Source organism: Acomys russatus, chromosome 24 (assembly GCF_903995435.1).
Source record: "Acomys russatus chromosome 24, mAcoRus1.1, whole genome shotgun sequence".
In the NCBI taxonomy this organism is placed as follows: Eukaryota; Metazoa; Chordata; class Mammalia; order Rodentia; family Muridae; genus Acomys; species Acomys russatus.
Genome location: NC_067160.1, coordinates 49,367,495 through 49,394,423, shown reverse-complemented (window position 1 = coordinate 49,394,423; position 26,929 = coordinate 49,367,495). Strand labels below are relative to the sequence as shown.

Below are 26,929 nucleotides of genomic sequence, written 5' to 3'. Positions count from 1 at the left end.
AACTCAACCCAAGCTCTCAAGTCCAAGCCGTGTTCACCACTGCATAGCTTTCTATTGCCCTGAAAATGGCCTTCTCATCCCTACAAAGAGGCACTCCAAAACCAAACGAAATGAGCAAACTTCATTACCAAGCCCTTAACGCTAACTGCTAGCGGGGTTACACTGATGTAGCTCAGTGTTTGATCCGGAGTCCTGGAAAGAACTGCTTTCACTGATAACTCAGCAAGCACGCTAGGGCAAGCGCTACGTTAAATTCTCAGCACTTCATTTAGATCCTACCATAACCCTATGACAGTCACTATAGTGTCAGTCTACTACATACCAGGAAACGGCGACTCAGAAAACTTCATTCATTTGACCAATGACACACAGCGAGCAGAAAAGCCAGACACAGGCCAGGGTCTTATTCTTAAAATCTTTGCACTTAAAATATTCTAGAGTGGTCAAGGTCCACCAATATACGCCCAGCAAAGGTCTTTGGCCTGTATCAGGGACAGAGAAACCCGAAAATGGAATGGGCCATGTGAGTGAGAAAGGCTGATTTTTATACTCAATAAACCAGCCATCGATCCATCAGTCAACCTTCATGGGTCTTGGTGCCCGGGTCCCTGCAGAAGGCCCGATTCTCAGAGACGCGATGAGTGTGGCACAACTCCTCAAAGCAAGCGATTCCCCAACTGGCAAGAGAGTAACCAACCTCCCCCTGGCTCGGACTTTTCCAGTTAGTATAGGGTTTTTACAGAGCTTATCTTCTAACTTTTCTAAGACAGCTGATAAGATTTGCCCAACCCTGTTAAAAGGAGATAGCATCCAGCCAGCTGTCGGGAAACACAGAGATTACTCCAATAAGGCACCACCAGAGACAAAGACCCTGAAAGAGGAGACCTGGCTGCTGTCTGCCAATGGGGCTGAAAATCCAGGCGCTTTGGGTCTCCCGTGGGGGCAGGGAGTAAGGGCAATGGCCATTTGCCTTGGGCCTGCCTGTCCTCACCCCCACCCACCTTATCTCGCTGAACAGGTCGCTGGGGGTCAGGGGACAGAAAAGAAATAGGCTGATAATTTAGAGACAGCTGTGTACTGAAGACAAAGGGAACAAAGATGCTCCTGGGTCTGTCTACCCTATTCACTGCGCCTGTCTCTGAGGATGTGGCCAAGTAGTGCCTTGGGGCCTCACTTGCCCTGGCTTGGAGTCATTGCAAGGGGAGGCTCATCAGCATGCCCTACCATGCTTCCTGGATGGCTGGTCACCTTGCAGACAGGTGCCCCACAATTCGGGTGCCCCCAGGTAGTAATGATGCCTGAGGGTCAGGTGCGCGCTCCTCCGCACCCACGTGACAGTAGAGAGCCGGACCCCGGGGCAGGCGAGTCAAGGGAACTGTCCCCAGCGTGTGCCCCGGTGGAGAGCGTCGCCCCTCACCTGGCTCCACCCTTGGAACGCTGCTGCCACTCGAGTCCCCAGCTCGTTCCAGCCTCAAGGCCGAGCCGGAGCCCCAAGAGCCGGCGACACCGCGCCGGGTGGAGGCCGCCCTCTCGGGGCCTGTCCCCACGCGGGGCTGGGCAAGCAGCCCGCAGGCCTGGGCCCGGCCAGCTCCACCCGCGCCCGCCCGCCCCTGCCCGTCTTCCCGCGCGGGCCTCACTTAACTGTTCCCCGCTGGGGCGGCGGCGGCGGGTCCCGGCTCCGTCTCACGCAGAAGCAGCTTCTCATCGCCCGGGCGGCGCAGGAGGAGCCGGGCCCGGGGCCCAGGCGGCTGCAGCCGGCGCCGCAGCTCGAGCGCAGCCTCCCCGGGAGCGGCGGCGGCGAGGGGCGGGGCGCGGCCTGGCGGCGGCTGCGGCTACGGCGGCGACGGCGGCGGCGAGCGGCTCGGGCCGGGGCCGGGGCGGGAGGGGCGCGCAGCCTGCGGCGGAGCCCGGGAGCGCACCGCCCTGTGGCCCCCGGCGCCCTCGGTCCCCGCCCCCAGTCGGCCTCCCGCTCGGCTCCTCCGCTAGGCCTCGCAGTCCCCGTCGTCTACCGCTCAGCTCGGCCGTAGGTCCCTGGAAGACGCTGCAGAGCCCAGGCCTGCAGGCCCGGAGTGGTCCTTAGCAGGGATGCCTTCCCACCTGGCCCTAGTAGGCTTGACTGCATGCACCCCGGGGCGATCCCCTTCTGTTCTTCCCACTCCCGGGCTGACCTGACACAGTACAGCCGGGCCTCAGACTGACCCCACGCTCAGAGCAGGTCTCAGCTCGCCCCTCTTGCTTGGCAAATGTTTTACCCACAGAGGCCTTTGGGGCAAGCCTTGAGGAGGCACCTAAAGTAGCTGCCTGCACCTGCGGTGCCAGGAGAAAGAGAAATCAGGAGCACCTGGAGCCGGGTCCCTCAGGCTGGAAGGAAAGGCAGTAGCCTTTGATCCCTGAACCACCTGCACCTACACAGCTAGGCCTGAAGGCCCCTGAGGGGATATTTAAAACAGAGGACTACGCGGTAGCTGGCTTCAATTTGATCATGCATCAGGACTCAGAGTAGCAAGATCCTGATGCAAAGGGTGCCAAGCAGAACTGGCTGTCCAGGAAAAGATCCCGTGGGGATGGTATCCAATTCTGTGAATGCAATCTAGGTATCTGTATCACTTAGAAGTACCACTGATCCAAATGGGCTTATAACAAGTCCAAACACACCTTAAGGAAACACATAATATGTGGTTTTAAACTGGTACCGAGCCCGGTGTGGTGGCACTCGCTTTAATTCCAGCAATGGGAGGCAGAGGCAGGCAGATCTCTGTGAGTTCAAGGCCACCCTGGTCTACGTAGTGATTTCCAGAACAGCCTGGGAGGGCTTTGAAGAGAGACCCTGTCTCCAACAAAAAACCTGCTACAGGGCAAAAGGAAAAAAAATAATGTATTTCCTGGTTTATCATAACCCTAATACCAATATCCAACAGAGAAAATACCAAAAAGAGCTCTGTCCCTAGAGAACTCAATGTATGGGCTTTGAGAAAGGATGCCTGCTGCCTCACAAAGCAAGAAAGTGCTGTGTGCCACCCATCTGTCTACTTCTGGGAGACCCACAGTAAGTTAAAACATGGATGCCTCTAGGAAGTCCCTTAGTAACACAAAACAAAAACGTGGCTGGGTCGTTTAGTGAGTCATTTCCCAGAATCATCTGGGCCAAGAGAGACCACTCTCCTCAAAGCCCATCAGTTAACCCTGCAGGCACTCTGTGAATCACCACCATTTCTGACATACTTAATATAGCCCAAACTATGACAGTAGTTCTCAACCTGTGTGTGTGGGGATGGGGGGGAGGGGTGGGAGGGTCACATTTCAGACATCTTGCAAATCAGATATTTAAATTACAATACACAAGAGTAGCAAAATTGCAGTTATGAAATAGCAAGAAAATGATTATGGTTGGGGGTTCACCATAACATGAGGAACTGTATTAAAGGGTCTCGGCATTAGGAAGGTTGAGAACCGCTGCTCTGAGATCAGGCAATATTTAGTCCAGAATTACAAAGAGACAATTCAGTATTAAAAAAAAAAAAAAAAAAATCTGTAAATTTGGGGCTGAAGAGTTGGCTCAGATGTTCGGAGCTTTGGCAGTTCTCCAGGTGACTTGGTTCAACTCCCAGCACCCACATGGCAGCTCACACCTGTCTAGGGCACCAGGCACACACATGGTACACGGATATAACATAAAAATAAATCTTTTAAAAAATAATAATGAAAGAATAAAAGATCTGTAAATTCAGTCCAGGTGTAGTAGCACACACCTTTTTTTTTTTTTTTTTTTTTTTTTAAGGGTTTTTGTTGTTGTTGTTGTTTGTTTTGGGGGGAGGATTCAAGACAGGGTTTTTCTGTGTGACAGCCCTGGGTGTTCTGGACTCATTTTGTAGACCAGGCTGGCCTTGAACTCACAAGGATCCACTTGCCTCTCTAGTGCTGGGATTACAGGCATGCTCCAAGGCTAAAGAGGGGTTTCTTTATGAGTGTCCTTCATGCTAGAGAGGGCACCTTGGTCTCATTATAGATGGCTATGAGTCACCCTGTGGTTTTTGGGGAATTGACCTCAGGTCCTCTGGAAGAGCAGCCAGTGTTCTTAACTGCAGAGCCATCTCTCAAGTACAGGTGGCTCACACCTTTAGTCCCAACATTTGAGAGGCAGGGGCAGGTGGATCTCTGTGAGTTTGAGACTAGTCTGATCTACATAGAGAGTTCCAGGTCATCCACAGCTACCTACTTAGACCCTATTATGATATAATATAATATAATAAATATAATATAATATATACTCATTGCACTAATTTTAAAGACATTATAATATCAATAGGGTAAATACTTTAAATTTTTACATGTATTTTTATTTTGTGTGCATATATGTTTTGCTTGCATGTATATATGTGCACCACACGTGTACAGTGCCAACGGATGCCAGAAGAGAGCATTGGATCTATGGAACTGAAGCCACCACGTGGATGCTAGGAACAAAACCTTGGCCCTTTGTAAGAACAACAGATGTTCTTAGCCTGAGTTATTTTGGTACTTTTAAAGTACTTACCAAATCTCTATGCCAATGACTTGTTAAAACAAAACATAACAGTAAACCAGAAAGAACATTCAAAAGGTTTTGATGTGGTGGTTTTGGTTTTGTTTTGTTTGTTTGTTTGTTTTTTGTTTTTGTTTTTGAGACAGGGTCTCACTTTGTAGCCGTGGCTGGCCTTGAACTCTCTTTGTAGTAAAGGCTGGCCTCAAGCTCACAGAGATCCATCTGTTTCTGTATCCTGAGTGGTGGGATGAAAGATGTACACTACCACATCTGGCCACACTTAAACTTCTTAACATGGCAAAGTTTATGTATCAGAAGCCACCAACACTCACATCTAAAGGCGAAACTCGAGAGAGGTTCTCACTGAAGTCAGAAACAAGAGCGCCTGGTGCGAGCGTTATAAAAGACAACGCGATAAGATAAGAGAAGTGATTGAGAGCGACAAGTCGAGACAAAAGAGGACATTTTACTGATTTGTTCATGGTTTGTTTCCGTAAGAATAAAACTCTAAGCATCGACTTAAAATGTTACAGACTGTTTTAAGGCTAACAATCGTAAGATAAACACCAAGAACAGTGGTGGGCTTCCTCCTCCATACGGAGAGACTTCCGGCCTCTCCGCCTGAGCGAGTAAAGTACTTTGGAAGAAGTAATTAGTGAGTTTGGTGATGGGATTAAACCAGAACAGATGGCTCTGGATTCTGTTTTGGATCTGAGTTGACTGCAGACAGAAAAAAATTTTTTTTTCATATGCTTTCACTATTGAGCAGAAGTGTCTCTGGGACGTAGACATATCACTGTCCCCTCATTCCTGAAATGATAGAAATAAGCCTGTCTACTTAGAAGAAAGAGACAGCAAGTCATTCTTCTCCCAAGCAATAGCTGTATTCTCAGGCACCTTTGGCAACAAGGAGATAGAATTTTTATGCCCCGTTTCCATTTCCTCCGTTCCTCAGTTTGTTCAAAGCTGGAAGGCAGAGAGGCACTACAGTAGAAGCCTCATGGCTGGGGAAATACCTGCCCAACTCAATTTATGCATGTATAGATCTACATTTTTTTTTAAAAAAGCAGTATGATTTTGGGAACAGAGTGAGGTAAACCATGGCACAATCATTGCAAAGTATGTCGTGTTAAATACGTATCAAGGAAATATCCCTGAAATGGAAGCAGTGTGAAGGGATATTGTTCTAAGGGGTATTAAACAGAATGCAAAACTCTGCCAAACAAACATAGCTATAGGTCACTAGTGTAGGAATATTACTTTTTTAAAAGATTTGTTTTGTTTCTATTTGTGTCTGTGTGTGTGTGTGTGTGTGTGTGTGTGTGTGTGTGTGTGTGTGTGTGCATGAGCATTCATGTGGCCAGAGAGACCAGCAGAGGACATCAGATCTCCTAGATCAGAAAATACAGGTGGGTGTGAGCAGATGGATGTGGGTGTTAGGAACTGAACTCCGTACCATCAGCAGGCATGGTCCCTCTGTACCATCAGCAGGCATGCTAAATTGCTGCTCCATCTCTCTGGCTCCAAGAAAATACACTATTTTTTACTTTCACTGATAAATATTTTCTTTTTATCTGTCGGTTTTATTTATATATTTTAGTACAAATAGGTGAGACAAATTTGCATATTTCCGAACATCCTGCTGTAGACCACTCCAAAAACTTAAGAGGTTTTTGGCTTTGCTCCCATCCCAACAATGGAAAATAGCAACCAAATCAATAATTAAAGAACAGTAATATACCATGTGACAGTCACTCCCTTGCTTTAATGCCCTCTAATAACTGCCAACAAGATAAAATACATTTTTGATGCTCAGGCACTCCCTGAAAGACCTTGTGTTCTTTCAGCCCGCTGCTGGAGCTGCACAGGCTTCCTCTGAGGTTTTGAAGTCACCTGGCTTTCTTCTTGGGCTAGTGGGTCTTTACAACCCTCATCCTTGAGCTCTCAGCTTACGTGCCACTCCCTGAAAGTTTTGCTCCTTATCCATCTAATTGGTCTCCATTTCCACACTGCACTGGTTCATTTCCCACTTATCATTCACCCTAATTTACAAAGATCCACTATTTGTTTTCCTCTTCTGCTGTTCAGACCCTTTTCCAGACCAAAAGCTCCATCCACTAAACAGGTTGGGTTTGGATCTGTTCGGTTTTCCAAGCATTACTATGCTTTGTGTTGCAGCCCCTTAGTAAGTCTTTGCATAACAGGAGGTATCAGCCCTTTCCCCCTTTGCTTCCCTTCCTAGTTTTCCCCCTTCCTTGCTTCCTTTGTTCCTTCCCTTCCTCCGCTCCTCCTTCCATCTCTCTGTGCTTGTGTCTATGTGCGAGTGGGTGGATAACTACACCAACTACACCTCCCTCCTACGACCTTTAAACCCTATGACCAGCAAGTCAAGTTGCCAGTCTTCCAACAAAAGACTTCAAACATCCAATCATCCTTGAAGAAACTGGTCCTAGCAACTTGAAAGCATAATGTCTTTCAGGCCATTTATCTCCATGGATTCTTTTAAAACTCTTAACATTTGAGAGACTTATTTTTATTTTTTTGTTGGAGTGGCGTTTTTTTTTTTTTTTTTTTTTTTTTTTGTGCACTGTGTATTTCAAATGTTGATTTCTGTACCCAGAGAGTTGAATACAGACATGGTATTGTCATTTTTATGAAGCATCTCCTGTCTCAAGGTTTTGTAAACATTGTTCTCATCACTTTCTGATTGGTTTTAATAAAAATCTGATGGTCGGTAAACTGAGGAGGATTAGGAGGCAGGACTTCCTGGCAGAGAGAGGAAGTCTGGGAAAGAAAAGAGTACTCAGCCAGGTGCAGTGGCCCGTAACTTTAATCCCAGCACTCAGGGAGTTCGAGCCCAGCCTGGTCTATAAAGTGGTCCAGGACAGCCAGGGCTACACAGAGAAACCCTGTCTTGAAAAAAAAGAAAGAAAGGAAAGAAAAAAGAAATTAAGATAGAAAGGAAGAAAGAGGTTGGGAAGGAGTCACCATCGACCAGGAAGGAGCTGGACATATGAAACTGAGGCAAAGTGAAGAACCACATGGCAGAACATAGATTAAACATAGATTAAGATAAATGTGCCAGCTAATTGGGAACAACAGCCTAGCTTAAGGCCTAAAGCTGTTTTAAATAAATATGTCTCCGTGTCATTATTCCTAGCTAGGGAGGGTGGCCATAGAAAGCCGTGCAGCTACAGATTTTTGTTTTTCAAGACAAGGTTTATTTCTCCTAGCCTTGTCCTGTCTGCCTGTTCTGGAACTTACTCTATATTAGCAGGCTGGCCTCAAACCCAGAGATCCACCTGTCTTTGCCTCCTGAGTGCTGAGATTAAAGGCGTGCACCGCTACCACCACCAGGCAAGACTTTTTTTTTTTTTTTTTTTAAAGCAGTTTTTGGTTTGTAACAAGGCTGTACACAAATCACAGTGCTTTCCCATGTACCCCCTGCGCTCACCACACACACACACACACACACACACACACACACACACACACACAAAACTTCCCACTTACATTAGCATATCATCATCACCCAAAGTCCAGAACTTATATCACAGCTCACTCTTGGAGAATGTGTCCTATACCTTTGGAAAGATATATAGTGACATGTGTCTAGCATCATACTGCACAGACCTGGTCCTGAATATCCCTACACACTTGTTCGGCCTTCTCTCCCACACTCCTGGAATCCACTGATGATGATGATGATGATGATGATGATGATGATGATATTATTATTATTATTATTATTATTATTATCATTATTTCCCCATTCCCAGAATGTCACTATGCGTTGTAATGACAAGAGGCCCTCTGGAGACCCATGCTGTTGGGCAGCCCAACCTCCACAGAACCATGAGCCCATGTCAACTCCATATCTTTTGATTACACCACCTCTGCTATTTTGTTACAACAGACTGATATGAGTCCCCTAGGGAGAAAGTCCCTCACACAGGCTCAAAGTTAAGGTAAGAGGCCCACCTGGCTTCCAACAGGACACCATATGAGTAAAAAGATGCCCCAGTAAAAGAAGACAATCTGGCTTCAAATGTGACTCCCACACTTGTATGTGTTGAGGGGGATCCACTGAGAAATGTGCTAACTTCCCACCAAGCAGCTTCTTGTATGTGGGAGACTCCACATAGCTCTACAGCAAGCCAGAGCACAGATTCCATGCTCTGAGCATTAAAGGTTCTTAAGCACAACTTCACAGAGCCAGCTAACCTAAACTCCTGTGTATGTCTAGCATAAGCATACTTGTGTCTGTGGTCCATGCATGTGAGTGAGATATGAGAATGAATCAGCCGTTTCCAATGAAAAGGTTACTCTTTACAGGACCATTGTTCCTTCCACTCACAAACACTATGGTGTCCTTTTGTTAGGGATTGCATATCCACTTATAAGACAGTGTGCTCGTTTGGTTTCCTTGCAAACAACTTTTGGTTGACTTCTAAATTATCTTTAGAATGTATCAGCCCATGAAATCCCAAAGTCTGGGAATCAGGGCCTCCCTGATTAAACGTTCAGTGTTTCAAATTTTGTAATCTACCTATGACCTGAGCACCCTTTTAGACCATGTGGCTGGCTGGGTTTTTTGTCAACTTGACATGAGATAGAGTCATTTGGGAAGACGGAATCTCAACTGAGAAAATATCTCCTGTGAGAAAGCCTGTGGTGCATTTAAAAATAAAAAGAAATAACGGATGCCCGTAGGCCCAGTTCATTGTGAGTGGTGCCATGCCTGGGCTGGTGGTCCTGGGTGCTATAAGAAAGCAGATTGAGCAAACCAGTGAGGAGGGATCCTCCATGGCTTCTAGATCAGTTCCTGCCTCCAGGTTCCTGCTTTGAGGTCTCTCCTTGGCTTCTTTTCATAGCTGACTGTGACCAGAAAATGTAAGCTAAATAAACCCTTTCCTCTCCAATTTGTTTTTGGTCGTGACGTCTTATCATAGCTACAGAAACCCCTAAGACGGGATACAACCTTCAGTATTTGATTCTGTTGTTGTTTCAGGAGGTAGAATTGGACCATCATGTAAAGGTACAAATGACAAACTCAAAAGGGAGAAGGAGGTGAAATACTGTCCCAGTTAACATTAGCTGTAAGGATAAGACAGCCTAGAGCGACTTGAAATGGAGTCTCAGTTGAGGGATTACCCATAGCAGATTAGCCTGTGGCCATGTCCGGGGATCATAGCTATGAATTGATGCCCACAAGCCCAGCCCACTATGGGCAGCATCATTCCCTGGGCAGGTGGTGCTGGGCTGTAGGAATATGAGCCTGTGAGGCAGCCAGCAACTCGGTGATGAACTGCGACCTGGAAGAATAAGCTGAAATAAACCTTTTCCTCCCCTAAGTTGCTTTTGATCAGAGTGTGTCATTCCCCGAAACAGAAAACAAGCCAGAAATGTCATATTAGAACCCAGTCACAGCTGGGACTCCCACTGCTTATGATTCAGTTTTCACACAGTAATAGGGGTAGCTACTAAAATATAAATCAGCTCATACTGCTGTCTGTGGTAGATATATTCGATGCTCCCCAGTGTAGCTCTTGTTGCTTTGTAATTCTTAGACTGCCTTTTATAGAGGTAGGCCGTATAAATACTCAGACCATGGGATGTGAGCATAAGAACAAGGTGGGTAGGTAGGATGTAGGTTAATAGATAGATAGATAGATAGACAGATAGATAGATAGACAGATAAACAGACAGATATAGATAGGTGATCGATAGATAGACAGATAGATAGATAGACAGATAAACAGACAGATATAGATAGGTGATCGATAGATATAGATAGGTGATTGATTGATAGATAAGTAGATATAGATAGGTCATAGATAGATAAAATAAGATAAGATAAGATAAGAGAGTACTGGCTGGTTTTGTGTCAACTTGACACAAGCTAGAATCATCAGAGAGGAAGGAGCCTCAGTTGGGGAAATGCCTCCATAAGGCATTTTCTCAATTAGTGGTCAATATGGGAAGGCCTAGCCCATTGTGGGTAGTGCCATCCCTGGGCTGATAGTTCTGGGTTCTATAAAAATGCCGGCTGAGCAATTCATAGGAAGCAAGCCTGTAAGCAGCACCCCTCCATGGCCTCTGCATCAGCTCCTGGTTTCAGGTTTTTGCTCTCTTTGTGTTCCTGTCCTGACTTCCTTTGGTGACGCACAGCAATATGGAAGTATATGCTGAGTCAACCATTTTCTCCCTAACTTGTTTTTCAGTCATGGTGTTTTGTCACAGCAATAGAAATGCTAACAGAGACAGATAGACATTTATACTAAGGTGGGTAAATATCAGCTGTGCTTTCCTTGGCCCCTATCCCCCCTCCACTGTCCCTGTAGATAGTGTCTTGAAGCTTTAAGATGTAGTTACAAGATGGTGGCAGCCTGGACAGTTGAGTCATCATTAGAAGAACTCCTCCACATATACGAGACTGATGTAAGAGAGAAACAAACATCTGTCAGAGGAAGCCATGGAGATAGATAGTTGGGTTTATTTGTTCTGCAGCAGAGACTGTCCTACTCTGACTGATACACCTTGTTAAAATACCCTCCACTACTTTCTCCTTGTATTCGGGAGGGGGAAACCCATAAACTTATCACTTGCTACAAAGTCCTGTCCTCCTCTAAGACTTCTCCTCCTGTCCTCTGCTCCCAAGGTCACGCCATTCCATAACCTTAGCCCTGGATAGATCTTTAAGCATACCAATCTCACTGGTCCATCTCACCTCAGGTCACTGGGATGATCAAGTCTTCCTGCCTGGATATTCTGCTGCCGCATCTCAACTTCCTCTTGGTATTCATTTCAACTTCATCATCGCCTACCTGGATCTGCCCCACGCCCCCATCACCTAAGCAGAAAGCCCCCTCTGTTTTCATCTTGAGACTCATGGCTGCTTGTCACTATCTGGTGTTTTCTATTTAATGGCTTTGTTTCCAGCCTTTACTATCTTGTCTGTCCTGTGTGCCTAACAAAGAGCCTGGTGCACGGCAGGGCTCTATGTGTGTTGGTGGAGGGAATGGGTGAATGGACAAATGATGTCCGAGGTGTTAACTGCGTCTAGTGAGCAACAGGACCGTGTCTCTGATGTGTTACTGTACAACATGCCTTACCCAAACGGTGGCCTACAATAACAATTATAATTTTTGTTGTTGTTGTTTACAAATCTGGTGTGTCACCAGGCTCAGCTAGACCATTCTCAGTCGGGGTCTCTCACAAGGTTGTATTGAGATGAGGATGTGGACCCAGGGCATTCTGAAGATCTATGATTCAAATGCCCAGCCCTAAGGCTGGAAGAGCCACTGGTGGGCCCGATGTTTATGCTATGACCTAGCTGTGTGAGTTCCAGCAGGTTATTTATTATCTCTGAGCCCCAGACCTTTATTATAAAATTGGAACTGATGTAATAGCACCAATCATTTATTAGACATTGCTCTAATTTCCTTTCCATTGCTATGACAACACATGTTGACCAATCTTAAGGAAGGAAAGGATTTATTTTAGCTTGTGCTTTCAGGTCAAAATGCATCATTGGGGGAAGTCAGGGTAGGACCCTGATGGTAAGATGTTGGAGCAGAAGTCATGGAGGAACTCTGCTTGCTGGCTTGGTCACGGGCTCATATTTAACTGGCTTTTTTAATACAGCCCCAAGCCTAGGGATCCTGCTGCCCACAGTGGGCTTGGTCCTCCTGCACCAATTAAGAGCCAAGACCATATCCCTCACAGACATGCCCACAGGCCACTGTGATCTGGGAAGTCCTTCAGTCGGCCTTTCCTCTCGGTGACTCCAGGCTGTGTGACATTGACAGTGTTAACTAGCACAGCTATCATCTGTGTTGCAGGCACAAGAAAAGTAGCCCAGACTTTAAAATGACAAAGGTAGGCTTGACCTATCTGGCTTTTGCTTAACTACAAAAGAGGCCAAAAAACCCAAAATGAAACAAAAAAACAAAAGCCGGGCAGCAGTGGCTCACACCTTTAATCCCAGCACTCAGGAGGTAGAGGCAGACGGATCGCTGTGAGTTCGAGGCCAGCCTGGTCTACAAAGCAAGTCCAGGACAGCCAAGATGACACACAGAAACCCCGTCTGGAAAAAACAAAAACAAACAAACAAACAACAACAAAACAAACAAACAAAAAACAAGGAAACCAAACACAAAACTCAAAAAACCAAAACAATCCCTCCACAACAACAACAACAAAAACCAAACCAAACCAAACAAAAACCCTTATCATCCTCTAGGTCTGGCACTGAAGGAAAAAAATGAGAGTCCAATGCTGCCTGTACTCCAGCTTGGAGGCTGGAGCCTCGGGGACACATCCTGGAAAGTTAATTGCAGCCTTATCTGGACCCAGAGTGAACCCTTGGAGCTGGAGGCAAATACCAACTGCCCTAGAGTTAAAGCTAGGTCTGGAAACATAGGCTCGGCTCAGTGTGACCTCACAGACAAAGATGACTGTGTCACACCAGCAGCCAGACACCAAGAGAAAGACCCAACAGGCACAACCAGCATGGTCTTCTGTAGCCCGAGTCTGGAGGAACTGTGCATTTGAGCCTGTTTGCTAAGATGGAGACAGTGGTAATATCACTAACCAAGAACAGGGAAGGAAGAAAAAGGAACAGACTGAGGTGTAGTAGGGCTGTGGTGTACGTACACACACACACACACACACACACACACACACACACACACACCAGAGCTGAACTGGCAAGGCATTCTTGGTGTCTATGTGATTGTTTGGAGGGTAGGAGAAGATGAGCCAGCAGACAATTAGTCCTTTCTTTCTGGCCAAATGTGACCAGTGTCACTGCCCCTTGTCTGTTACTGGTTTTCAAAGAGAAAAGAGCAACAACGTGACCAGTGTCACATAACTCAGGGCCAACGCATATGGTGGAGAAAGTCTGGCTTAGTTACAAACTTAAGTTTCCACCAGGTCTCAGACATGGGACCTATTTCAAAGCACAGGCCATCTTTCATCCATCCATCCATCCATTCATTCATCCCTTTCCTAACCAAGCAACATCCTCAGACTCCTGGGAGCCATCTGTGAGGATTCAGGTTGCAAAATTCTATGTCTCTTTGGGTATAATTTTCCTCCCCTAGTCAATGAGGATAAAGCCCCCCTCCCCCTTACAGGCCTATAGCTGGTGTAGAGCGTTGCATATGAAACACTGACCTGGAGGGCCTGGCAGTGAGGGTCCTGCCTACTCGCAGTTCCAGGCTTCAGCGAGCAGGATCTGGGTGGAGAGAGAAAAGGCTTCAGTTGTGAGATCAGTGTGACCCCGATGGTGCCCAGACAAAGGGGCTTCTTTAACGGCGGCACCCCCTCTCCTGAACCGGCTGTTTCCTCAGCACCCCCTCCAGCACATTCCACTCAGGCCCACTGCTTTGCTCCTGTGCCTGCTTTTGTGACAGTTTTCGAGATCCCACAAGCCACTGAGTTCACCTTGAAGCTAGCCCAGCCTCAGCTGCTGTCCCAGGGTGGCAGCCCCACTTAGATCCGCCCACTGTCCTCGGCTAACACAGATTCTCCGTGTTCTTCCAAACTCTCAAGTCCTCAGGATCCCTTCCTCTCTCTTCACAAGCTGCCTTCCAGGCCAGTGGCCAAGAGATGACTGGGGCAATTGCCACAGCCACGCCGTTGTGTGAGCCCACACTCACTGGGACTCAGAGCGAGTAGATCCTGCTCTCTCTGGGCCCCACACTCCAGACCTGCGACATCATCTTACTCACGGACATAGCGATGAGCAATGGGCTGATGCAGAACACTGATCAGGTCTCATGGCCAAAGGCAGGACCAGGTCCAAGAGCCCCAGCAATGGATATTCACAAAGATGGAGTCCCAACAGGTCTGATGCTCAGACACACACACACACACACACACACACACACACACACGCACACACACACATACACACACACCTGAAACAAAAGCACAGATGTCATTTCTAGGGTCACTGAGACCCAATGGAGCAGCCATACACCCACAGACACTGTTAGCTGAACTGTGTCCCCCAAATTAACTATCTCAGAATGTGACAGTATATAGAGACTGGGCTCTTAAAGAGGTCACTAATGTTAAATGAGGTCACGAGGGTGGACCCAACTCTAGTGGGACTGGGTGTCCTTATGAAAGACTAAGACACAGACGCATAGTGTCAACTAAGTGAGCTCACAGGGGAGAGATGGCCAAGGTGAGAGGCCTCAGGACAAATGAAAGTTGCTGACACCTTGGCCTTAGACTTCTAGCTTTCAGACATGTAAGGCTATGAATTTCTGTTGTTCAAGCCATCTTGTCTGTCGAACTTTATTAGGATAGCCTGAGCAGGCAAGCACAGACAGGGAGACCAAGAGTCCCCTGTAGCAACCAGACACATTTCCAAGTCACATCTCACACAGAGCCGGAGGCAGATTGCCGACTTTCACTTGGAGGAGGAGCCCAGGGTCTGCTAGTGAGCTGCATTCCTGGAGCGCCTTTCTCAGCACCAGGATGCAGTCTGACCCATCTTTCTCCATCACTAAGACATGAAGAGCTTCTTGCACTGCGCAACAGAACTGGAAAAGGCCGTGACAGTCGTGTCACGCATGCTGAGTCCCTGAAGTCCTCAACGACACTTTGAGGCAGGTACTGCTTTAAAAAAAAAAAAATCCCTATTTCAGAGGTAGCAAAATAAAGTACACGGAAGTTGGGTTAGCCTTCCGTTAAGGTAACAAAATACCCAAGGCAATGGACTAAAAAGGGCAGGGCTTATTTTTGGCCCTCAATTTTCGAGTCCTCGGTTGGTTGATGCCATTAGTTGATTCGCGTCTTTGATGAGAAATCATGGTGGAAGAAAGCTGCCCACTTCATGGGAGCCAAGAGGTGGGGTGGGGTAGGATGAAGTGGGGGTGGGGGGTGAAGTCCTAACATCCACTTCAAGGCATGCTCCTGGTAAACTAGCTTCTTTCTCATAGACCTCACCTCTTCCAGGACCCTACACCTCCTCCAGAGTGGCCGCTGTTGGTTATCGAGCCTTCAGCACGTGGGCCTTTACCCAGGCCTCAGCAGAGAGCAAACCACTGACGTGAGGACATGTTGTGAGCAAACTCAGAGCTGAGCTGATGACTCAGGAGGCTTCGGTGAAGTCTGCCATGGGAGCTGGGCAATGGAGGGCCTCAAACTCCTGGGGACAAAGCAAGTGAGCCAAGATGCCTTCCAACCAGGTACTTTGGACCTGTGGTTCCAGCTGACACTGGCACTGAGGCTGCAAGACCAAGGGCCCAGAGCTAACCTGAACCCCTTTGTTCTGGAAGCTCCAAAATAAATAAATAAATAAATAAATAAATAAATAAATAAATAAAATTGAAAACAAAACAAAACAAAACTGCCTGTCTCCAGTGTTCTTTGTCTTAACTTAGCCTGATGGTTTTATCTGCTGTGTAATACTGCTGTAAGTAAAGAGCATAATATAATTTAAAATTATCGCATGGATTTCACTTTGCAGTTTGTAAAGTCACCTTTAAATGCAAACAGGAGAGCGTTTAACTTCTGTGTAGAATTGCCTAGATTACTTTGTAGCTCATATAGACAGATGTAGTTTGCTCTTTCTAGACACAGAATTGCTGCCTCCAACTAGCTTAACTGATTGCATTTCGTGTCTTAACACACACACATCTACTAACACAATGTTAGCCCAGAGACAGGAAGGAAAGACTCAAAGGAAAAAAAAGGACTGTGGTTGCTATGATTTTCTCTCCCCTCCCACCTCCTCCTCTTCTTTCAAGCGCTGGGGCTTGCAAATAGGGTCTCATGCATGCCAGACACGTGGCCTACCCGTGAGCCGACTCCCAGCCCTCTGTTTACTTTTGTTCACTCTATCTTTTACATTTATTTAGTTACTTATTTATTTAGTGTATATATATGTGTTCGAGTGCGCGCCAGTCACAGCCTGTCTGTAGAGGTTGGAGGACAACTCTCGTGTGTTGATTTCTCTTCTCCCATCACATGAATCCCTGGGGATCCAACTCAGTCATCAGGCTTGGGAACAAGTGCCTTCCTTCCCCACTGAGCCACCTCACGGGCTCTTAGCCTTGCTCTGTTCTTTCTTTGAGACAGGCTCTCATAGAATCCAGGCTGGCCTTGCATTCCCTATGTAGCTGAGAATGGCCTTGAGTTTCTGAGCCTCCTGCCTTTAGCCCACAAAGTGCTGAGATTGCAGGCATGCTCCATCACGTCTGGTTTGCATGGTGCTAGGGATGGAACCCGGGGCTTTGTGTATGCTAGGAAAGCACTCCACTAACTGAGCCGCCACACGTCTAGCCCACTTCCTTTTCCCCTTCTTAATTTGAGATAGAGTCTCACTAAGCAGCCCAGGCAGGTCTTGGACTTGTAAACCTCCTGTCTCAGCCTCTGTACTGGCTGGTTTTGTGATCTGCTTGACACTAGCTGGAGTCGTCAGAGAGGAAGGAGTCCCACTTGAGGAAAGGCCTCCATGAGATCCAACTGTAAGCCATTTTCTTCATTAGTGATCAATGGGGGAGGGTCCAACTCATTGTGGGCGGTGCCATCCCTGGGCTGGTGGTCCTGGGTTCTATAAGAGAGCAGCCTGAGCTGGGCGTGGTGGCGCACACTTGTGATCCCAGCACTCCGGGAGGCAGACGCAGGCAGATCTCTGTGAGATCAAGGCCAGCTAGTCTACAAAGTGAGTCCAGGCCAGGCAGGACTACACAGAGGAACCCTGTCTCAAAAAACCAAAACAAACCAAAACAAAAACAAAAAAGAAAGAAAGAAAGGAAGGAAGGAAGGAAGGAAGCAAGCAGGTTGACTAAGCCAGTACAGCACTCCTGCATGGCCTCTGCATCAGCTCCTTGCAGGGAGGTGAGCCAAAGGTCTAAGTCCCAGCCAATGGAATTTCAAGCAGAGCAACTTTCTGGCCCGTGGGACGGCTTTTTAAGATAACAGAGCCACAACCGGGAAAGGACCTGGGATGGAGGTGACTGAGTAGAACTGAGCCACTGCCCCTGCCTCCAAGGCACTGACACAGTAGTGGTGTTGTGTGCAGCAGTTAGCTTGTCTCCGCTAACCTACCATTTCTGCCACTCATCAGTGGTAGTGGTGTATGTGTCCCTGGCCCCTTGTTATCTTTCTTTTGGTCAGAGGGCATTTACCGGCTTTCTAGATAGACTTTTTTGTTTAAAACTGACTTTTAAATTATACAAACAGTCCATAACACCCTCTCTCCTTTCTAGGAAATATTATAGTTAAATACTACAAACCAGGAAATAGTAACAATTAAGCTCCAATCTCAGCTGAGTCCCTCTCTCCCACTCTCACTACAGCAAAGTCCTCTCCCCACACCCTCAAAGGCTGTTGCGGAAAAGGTCTCCAGCTTAAAACAGTGTTGCTCACGTCAGACTTGGGAAACGCAGCTTGAAAAGGCCCGTGAGGGAAGACTGTCACACAGGAGTCACGGCCACGTGAAAACCTTCCAAACTACAACTTACTGCACAAGCCACAGCAGGACCGCTGGAAGCATGGGGACAGCTAGCTGAGTCTGCAATTCTGTGTGAACACTCCCCTGACTCCGTCAAGCACCCAAGCCAACACCACGGTGGCACGGAGGTTTCCCTGGCAGCTGTGTCGCTCCAGCACCTGCCAACACCGGCACCAAAACAGCTCGGGGGAACTTCCTCTCTCCCAATAAAACCTCAACCTCTCGGCTTTATCTGTTTGCTTGCCTACTTATTCTGAGATAGAGTCTCGGGTATCCCAGGCTAACCTTAGACTTACCCTGTACTCAGACCCGCCTTGAACTCCTGGTTCCCCCCATCTCTATCTCCTGAGTGCTGAGATTACCTGTGCCACCATGCCCTGCCGAAATCCCTACCTGCTCCTTTGTTTTTTGGACATGCCAGAAATCACCCTGGTTTGATATGTATGCTCCAAGTTGCAGTGATACTCTTTGTATATTCCTAAGTAAATCCCTTGCTTGGAGACTTAAGTATAATTTTGTGTAGAAAGCAGTCTTATTTCCAGTCGAATTGTCCTTTTTTTAGTATTTTCTATGCATTTTTATACATAAATGCATCGTTTCTGTCCTTCTCTTATCCTTACCTATAAAGAGTGTGTGGTGTGTGTGTGTGTGTGTGTGTGTGTGTGTGTACGCGCGCGCATGCGCATGCAGGCGTGCCAACGCATGTGCTCATCTTTGTATGCCTGTGTGTATTAGGATACTGCCGAAGTCTACCTAGCAACCTGTGAGCTCAGACTGTCTCTGCCCCTAGCCCAGCACTGAGATTACAGGTATGTGCCTTCCCTCCCAGCTTTCCACGGGTGCTGGGGATACAAACACGGCGCCACTTTCAGCATCTGTTTCACTTCCTGCCTTATGTGCCCAACAGCATGTCTTCATGAGAAGTCACAGACTTGCCTTTAAAATGTCATAGTCTTTTAAATGGCTACACAGACCTATAGTGGTTTATTTAATGTCTCCCCCATCAGTGGACAGTTTAGGGTTTCACTCTCTTTTCATTATTAATTATAAAAAGGAACATAAAGGTGTTCTATATTCATGTGTGTGTGTGTGTGTGTGTGTGTGTGTGTGTGTGTGTGTGTGTCTACATCTGTGTGTGTGGGTGCCCACAGAGGCCAGAAGAGGACAGCATCAGATCCCCTGGAACTGGAGTTAGCAGGCAGCTGTGAGCCTGAGATGTGAGCACCGAGAACCAACTAGATCCTCTGGAATGGCAGGTGGCAAGACCACGTTCCAATGAGCCACCTCTCCAGTCCCAGGTTTTAATTCTTATGGACAACGCTGAAGACAACACTCTTCAGGGCCCCATGCAAGTGTACTTTCCAGAAGAAAGATTGACAGTTAGATTTTTATTTACTTATTTTTGTCCTTCAAAGTTGTCGTACAAATTTTCATTATTGCCAATAGTCCCTACTTCCATGCACCCTCACTTACATTTAATGTCAAACCTTAATTTTTTAAAAACCAATCTGATGAGTAAAATATGGTTCATGGTAGCTTAATGGTTTAGCCCCCTAATTGCTAGTGAAAATGAGCATTTTTCAAGTTTATTGGCCATTTGAACTTCCTTTTCTATAAATCGACTTTTTCTTTTTTATCATTTGCTGAGTGTTCTATTGGGCCATTTGTCTTTTTCTTATTGATTTGTTAGAATTCTTTATATATTCTGGATGCTAATCCCTTATCTGTAATATAAATTGCAAATATTTTCTCCCTGGAGATAGCTGTTCCTGGCTGGTTTACGGTGCCTCTTGTCATGCTGAAGTTTTACATTTTAATGGAACACATCTATCAACAGCCTCTTTTGCTCTGCTTGCCTTGAGCCTGCTGTTTGCAGCTGTGACACTGTAGGGCAGAGGAACAGCAGTCAGGAACACAGGCCCTGGGGACAGTGGTGCTCTTCTGATCCCCTCAGGGAGCCATCAGTGGCCTCAGCTGGTTAGCACTGAGGAGTACAGTTTCAGCTTGAGGTGCAGTGGGGCAGACATGAGGAACAGGTGCTAAGAGGGGTGAAGGAAGAGATCTCCTTGGATGCAGAGTTGTATTTCAAGGCTGGTGAAGCCAGGCATACAACGTCTGTTCCAAGTCCTTCTGGCCTTTTCACTTATTGTCTACTGCTTTCTCCAACTCCAGTTTCATTGGATTCTTTAATATATACACATTACTATTAACTTATGTTTGTGTACATATGTGTGAGCATATACACACCATGAAGCATGTATGTAGGTCTGTAGGTCAGAGGACCACTTAAGGGAGTCAGTTCTCTTCTTCTGTCATGTAAGTCCTTGGGACTGAACCCAGGAGGTCAGGCTCAGCAGCAAGCACCTTTACCTACTGAGCCCCAGTTTCATTGAATTTTGACCAAATGGGTTCTGTTTGTTTTGGTTTTTTTGTTTGTTTGTTTTTGGGTTTTTTTGGGGGGGGGTTTTTTGTATTTTTTTTGTTTTTTTTTTTTGTTTTGTTTTGTTTTGTTTTTGGTTAGTGTGGTTCTCTGGCTTTCAAAAGAGGAGGAAGAAACAACTGTGGCATTATTCAGAGCCAGGCTTGTGCTCAGCTGTTTGCCAACCCTCTTCCCATAAGTCAGCATCAGCCAGGCTGAGCTGTAAAAACAAAGAGTTCCAAAGTCCCCAGGGCTCACAGCTGTCAAAGTCTATTTCCCTCTTGTGCTCTGTGTTCAGAGAAAGCTGTCTGTGCTTGGCAGCCTGAGCTCTGTAGCTTTGTTTATCTTCCAGGATCCATAGTACAGCTTTTTTTCTTTACTTTTCTTTTTTCTTTCTCTTTTTCTTTCCTTTCGGTCTGGAACGTGTTGCTTCAACAGGAAAGGGGATGAAGCATAGGCTGACTCTGACGTGACACTTCCACTCATATTTCATTGGCCAAAATTAATTTGTGGGATTAACACTGAATTTACAGAACTGGGACATGAGTGACTGATTGCGTAGGGGTCTCTGTTCCTCTGGCCACTTCCACCTCTTTCATGTAGAAATGCTCATATTTAGGCAAACAGCGCACTGTCTCATTCAACTATTAGGTCACGTTCACACTTGAAGTCTACCACTTCGTATGATGAATGGAATGTCTTTATCAGAGAAGATAGAATGTGACTCCGAGTTCTCTCTCTCTCTCTCTCTCTCTCTCTCTCTCTCTCTCTCTCTCTCTCTCTCTCTCACACACACACACACACACACACACACACACATGTATGTGTGTGTACATAACACGCACATGTATACACATGCATGTGGAGGTCAGCCCCAGGTGTTGTCCTTCTGGCACGGTCCACCTGTTTGTTTGATGGAAGGAGATGTTTGAGACATTCAAGTCCATGCTTGCCAAAATGGGCAGAGACTATGTGCCTCACAGAAGAGCATCCTCATCTTCTTCAAAACATCAAACAGTCTCTGGGTTTTCTCGAGGGGCCATGGCTGAAAGACTCCCACATTCGGAGAAGTTCCATGTTTCTCCGTGGAGCAGGGTTTACATAGGACAGAGCCTTGCTTTTTTATTTTATTTTATTTTTTCTAAACTCTTCCCTAAGTGACCTTGTACGCCCCTGTTAGCACAAGGAACATGGATAACCCCACAATAGCTGCAGCTGGGCTTTTTGGTTATCTTATTATGTCCTTATATTTACCACCTTTCTCCACCCCAATCTCTCCCAACCCCCCAACACTAGGTAGTCCAGAAAAAAAGTTAAAAAAGAAAGTGGGGGGAGGGAGCATAGCTCTCTTTTAGACTACTTCCTGCTGATTAGGAGTGTTGAGTTCCTTGGGCCAAGTCTAGTCTTCATTGTCAGAATACGCAACCAGCAACCAACAACATCCAGCAAAGACCAAAAGCCGCAGCAGGGACCAGCAGCAGGGGCAGCAACAGGGGGAACAGCTGCTGCCACAGGCCTTCTCAGGTTCTCTTATTTATGCCCTCTCAAGAGCCCCTAGAATTCCAAACATAAACTATCTGCTGCTGGCAAAAGTCACGCCCCTCCTAGAGCATGAGACAAATCATAGTCAGCAGCTGTGGACAATCCCACACCTGTGATTAAAACAAAATATATTCACACAACATACTGGGTTTTTTAAGAAACCAAAATTCTCACTACAAATACCTGCACCAACCACACACCACCATCCCATCACAGATGACGACCTCACGGGAGCCGCATCATGGAGTCCCCGCTTCAGTCAGTCTTTGACTTTCTATGTATCCCAGGGTCAGCCAAGATCACTTTTGACTGGGATGGGGCAGGAAGGAATCTGTGTCGCTTTTTGAGTGTGGTCTCTCTTTGGACTCGGGGCTCACTCAGTTGGCCAGGCTGGCTAGCCACTGAGCTTTGGGAATCTGTCTCTGCCTCAGCTTAGAGTTCTATGGAGCAAAGTGACTCAACTGTCACCTGTAGGACTGGTATATCGTGTTAAAATGAGGCAGCCTAGTTAGGCACGAGAGATGCATGGAAGCTGCTGCCCTATAGGGCTGAGATGTTGCACATTTCCACTGCCCCCTGTCTGGGTAAAAGGAACTTTCCTTGACTCAGCTTCCTTCCATGCCCACCCACCTGCCCGCCCCCACCCTCCACCCCCTGGCCACCCCCTCCACCCCCTCCCCTGCCTGAGTGCCTCAGGGGAGTGCCCAGCAAATGTCAACTACTGCTTTCATTTTGTCCAAGGCTGAACCATGTGGAAATTCATCTAGGGGTCAAAAGATAGTTGGATAGTGGCAATCTCCCTCTGGAGAATATGGCCAGAGTGGAAGCAGAACAGATTTCTTGGCCCTTTCTTCTATCTGTAAGAGACAGGAAGTCCCAGTCTGGAGACATGTCTCAGCTGTCAAGAGCACTTCCTGCCCTCACAGAAGTCCCTGGTTCTCTTCCCAGCCCCCATGGGGAAGCTCACAGCTGCCTGTAACTTCAGCCCCCAGGGGATTTGGTGCCTTCTTCTGGCCTCCATGGGTATGGCACACATGCATATACACATTAAATAAAGAAGGCAATACAATACACACTAAATAAAGAAGACAGGGGCCCAAGGATAGCCTTAAGTCTTGACAAATTACAATATCTGGTTGTACCGGTAAGGAGGGTATTGTGAATGGTAAAAAAAAAATTCTGTTGCATGATATAATTCAATCCACTTTTTTTTTAATGGTCTCATTTTCAAGGGTGAGGGAATCACAGTCACAGAGGTTGAGTATGCCATCCCCAAATTACACAGGTAACTATACTTCTTACTCAAACTGGGATGGGAGTTGGGGGTTATCACAGGCAATGGGTGTGCAAAGGCTGGCTCTCTCTGACGCCCAGTGCTCAGCACCTGACCCTCTTTAACAAGTTTCCCTGGAGTTCTTCAGTCCCAGGAGATGACGTCTGACTGGTCCGCCAGGGGTCATAGGTTACTAGCCCCAGTGTGATTGGTTCCACTCGGGTCATATATTCTCTTCTGGTCAAATGGCTCAGGCAGGGGTTACGCAATAGCGGAATGTGGCTTCAGAGGCAGCAGAGTGTCTGGGGAATGGCTTTCATCCCCCATAAATAACTGTGCCTGGAATGATTGAGTTCGAGCTTCTTGCAGTCCTAATGTGGCATCAGGAGCTCTTGTTACACGCACTGAGTGCGTTTGACCCTCGCGACCCTGTGACATCATCGCTAGCCCCACTGTGAAGTAGAAGCTCAGAGAGACTAAGGGAGCAGCCTTGTCTCCTGTCTTAAGACACCCCCACCCCTCCACCCCCCGACTAGGGCTCCTGCATGAAAACTGTGCTGCGAGATCCAGGGGTATCTCCTCCCGAAAGTCTTCTCTTGTTGATCTCTGTAAGCCTTTCTCTGGCTCCCCAGCCCTTTGGCCCGAGCTCTGTCTGAGCCATGAGCCATCCCCCCACGCATCCTCCCCCATGCACACACACACACACACACACACACACACACACACACACGCGCGCGCGCGCGCGCGCGCGCGCTCACCTTCATTCATTCACTGTATACTTCTCGAGGACCAGGTTCTCTATACCACTGAGACCCTGCTTTCGTGTGCTTTATTGTCCAGTGGGGAAGACAGACATTAAACAGATAATGACACTAATAATTATTTCATTGCAATTGTTAGAAATGTTATGAAGAAGTCCAGGGGGGGCTCTGAGCATTTATGACCAGAGAAGTGACTCAGGAAGGTGGGGACAATGCCACCAGGCAAGTGGTCTTTAGGTGGAGTTCTGGAAGGGTAGTGAGAATAGAAACTGACTGGAAGGATAAAAGATGGTAGAAGACAGCGCCTTTTAGCAGTAACAAGATTCTGAGGCTGAAAGAGCTTGGTACAGTAAGCCTGGGCCGTTCCCACATCTGGTTCTGCCCTCTAGGCAACTCTGTCTGCACGCATGCTTCCAGCCCAGGCAATTGTGGAGGCATAGCAGGGGCTGGAGCAAGGGGTTGTGGGCATTTGTCCCTGTAGAGGCAGCAGCTGCAAGCAGCCGCTATTCTCTGGCTCCCAGGTCAGGATGAGGGAGGCAGCAGAGGACGCGCCTAGCACGATTTTTATATATGTGAGGCCATAATATTTAAGTGTCTTGGCTGTAAGCCTGAGACTAGGTCCCCCGACAGCCAGGCCTTGCTCCGCACGCTCTAACAGCTGTCTGTAAAACCCGTTTATGGAGCCGCCATAAATTTCCCAGATGCTGCAAACCACAGGGCCGGGGACAAAGAGTCGTAGGGAGGGAAGCGTAGGAGAAAACGATGGCCTCAGCATCTCTCTCAGCTCGTCCTCTGGGCCCCCTAGTCTGCCCCCTGCCCACCTGGGGCCGCCTTACCCTAAATTCTTTTATTGAAGCTGATCTGAACACTGACCCCGTGGGGCCTGGCTCGGCAATCCAGCTCGGCGTGGATGCAGGCGCTTTCAAGATTGCGGCAAAAGGTGCCGTAAATCAGAACTAAGTGTCATGATAGTGATTTGAACTGACACTGTTTTCACCTTGTCCATTTACTGGGAAATATATAACAGGAATAGATTGAGCCTGTCATATTGTACCTGAAAAATACAGCTGTTAGGGGAGGAAAGGCAGGTGGCACTGAGGCAGGGTCCCAGCGGGCAGTGGGGTGCTTAGCAGTGTGTGTGGGAGGGAACCTCCTCGGCATTCCGCTGGACTATAAGCTTGCCTTGGCTATAGAGGGCCAGACTCTGCTCTGCAGGGAAGAATTGTCTGACTAGCCTCCCAGGTAGCTATGTCCCATTTGTTACAGAGGGGACCTACTTGCCCCTCTCTATTACCCTGAGGACTGTGTGCATGCGTGGGTGGGTGTGGGTGTGGGTGCGTGTGCATGTGTGTGTGTGTGTTGGGATGGAATTCAGGGCCTCACATATACTAGGCAAGTGTTCTACCACTGAGGCACTCTCTTAGCCTTAAAACAAGAAACCAAAATAATAAAAAGCCTTTAAAAATATAAAAAGCCTTTTTATTTAGCATATCCATACAGAAAAGCACACAGGCAGGCCCTAAATGCATTGCTTGGTTAATCTCCCGAATGAGACAAAAAGTACCTGCATTCCCAGCTCTCAGACAGTGAAGCCATACCCCTACCCCCAGAAGCTCCCACAGGGAAGGGCTGATGGCTGAAACTGGTTCTCGTTTGTACATGGCCTTTGAATGAGACCGTCTTGGAGTTCCCACCTGTTATTTGGATCTCCCAAAGTAAAAGAAGAGCCTTTTGTTTTTAACATGATTCACAAGCCAGTGTGGGCTGCAGCTCTGTGGTAGCCACCTCTGGGCTCCCAGCAACCCAAAGAAACAAAGACAAGACTAACAACGAAGAGGAGGCCCTGAGAAATGGCTCCTTTGGTTAAAATGCTACCAAAGAAGCCTATCCCCTGAGCCCATGTAAAATACTGGGGATAGCTACACACTTCTGGAACCCTAGCACTGGGGGGTGGGGGCAGAGGGTGGTAGACACAGGATAATCTCTGGAGCTCACTAGCAAGCCAGTTTAGCCTAACTGAAAAGCTCCAGGTTCAGTGAGAAATGCTGTCTAAACACACACACACACACACACACACACACACACACACACACAAAACAAAAACAAAAACAAACACAAACAAACAAACAAAACAAGGTGGAGGGAAATTGAAAATGCATGTCATAGACACTTGACCTCCATATACACATACACACACTTGTACATACACCTGGGTACATCACGGGGGGGGGGGGGGGGGGGGGGGAGGCAGGGGCAGAGAGAAGCCATAAAGAACATAAACAGCAGATGTGCTTGCTCTCTCTTCCTCTGGAGGATTCCAATCTGACTCCAGGGTCAAGATGTGCTGAAAGGATTTGGAGCAGGGTGTGGGACTGGGAGGGTGGGCCTGGAGTCAGCAAGGGTCAACCAAAGGGGATTAGTGTACGTGGAGTTCAGGACTGTGGTTGGGAGGGGAGGAAGTGGAGAGTTATATAAGGGCTCAAGATCAGAGAAAGGGCTGAATGCGGTGACTTGACTAGCAATGGCCCCCATAGGCTCAGAGGTTTGAATGCTTGGTCATTAGGGAGTGATGCTACTTGAGAGAGATTGGGAGGTACAGTCTTGTTGGAGTGGGTGTGGCCTTGTTGGAGGAAGTGTGTCACTCGGGGTGGTAGGCTTCTGGGTTCCAAATGCTCAAACCAGGCTCAGTGTCTCTCTCTTCCTGTTGCCTATCAATCCAGACACAGAACTCTCAGCTACCTCGCCAGTGCCATGTCTGCCTGGGTGCCACCAGGCTTGTGATAGAATAAGCCTCTGAAATGTAAGCAAACCCCAGTTAAATGCTCTCTGTTATAAGCGTTGCTACGGTCATGGTGTCTCTTTATAGCAAAAGGACGTTGACTGGGATGAGGTTCTGGAATCAGGGGGATCAAATAATAATCGAGGGTGACCCAGG

General features: G+C 47.4%; 2 protein-coding genes across 4 annotated transcripts in view; one reads left to right on the top strand and one right to left on the bottom strand.

The window, feature by feature from the left end:
• The window catches only part of Mvb12b (multivesicular body subunit 12B), a 155,908-nt gene extending 154,130 nt beyond the window's left edge, over nt 1–1,778 (bottom strand). Inside the window, exon 1 of one of the 3 annotated variants that reach the window (XM_051166254.1) lies at nt 1,643–1,778. In XM_051166254.1, the coding sequence (XP_051022211.1) occupies nt 1,643–1,705 (63 nt within the window). In that variant the 5' untranslated portion in view covers nt 1,706–1,778. Of the gene's footprint in view, nt 1–1,224; nt 1,384–1,417; nt 1,551–1,642 lie in introns of those variants that run through there. The other 2 variants (XM_051166256.1, XM_051166255.1) reach the window with 2 other exon arrangements.
• Rpl12 (ribosomal protein L12) overlaps nt 1–26,929 on the top strand; it is a 1,083,577-nt gene that overhangs the window by 946,591 nt on the left and 110,057 nt on the right. The gene's annotated exons all lie outside the window — the stretch shown is intronic.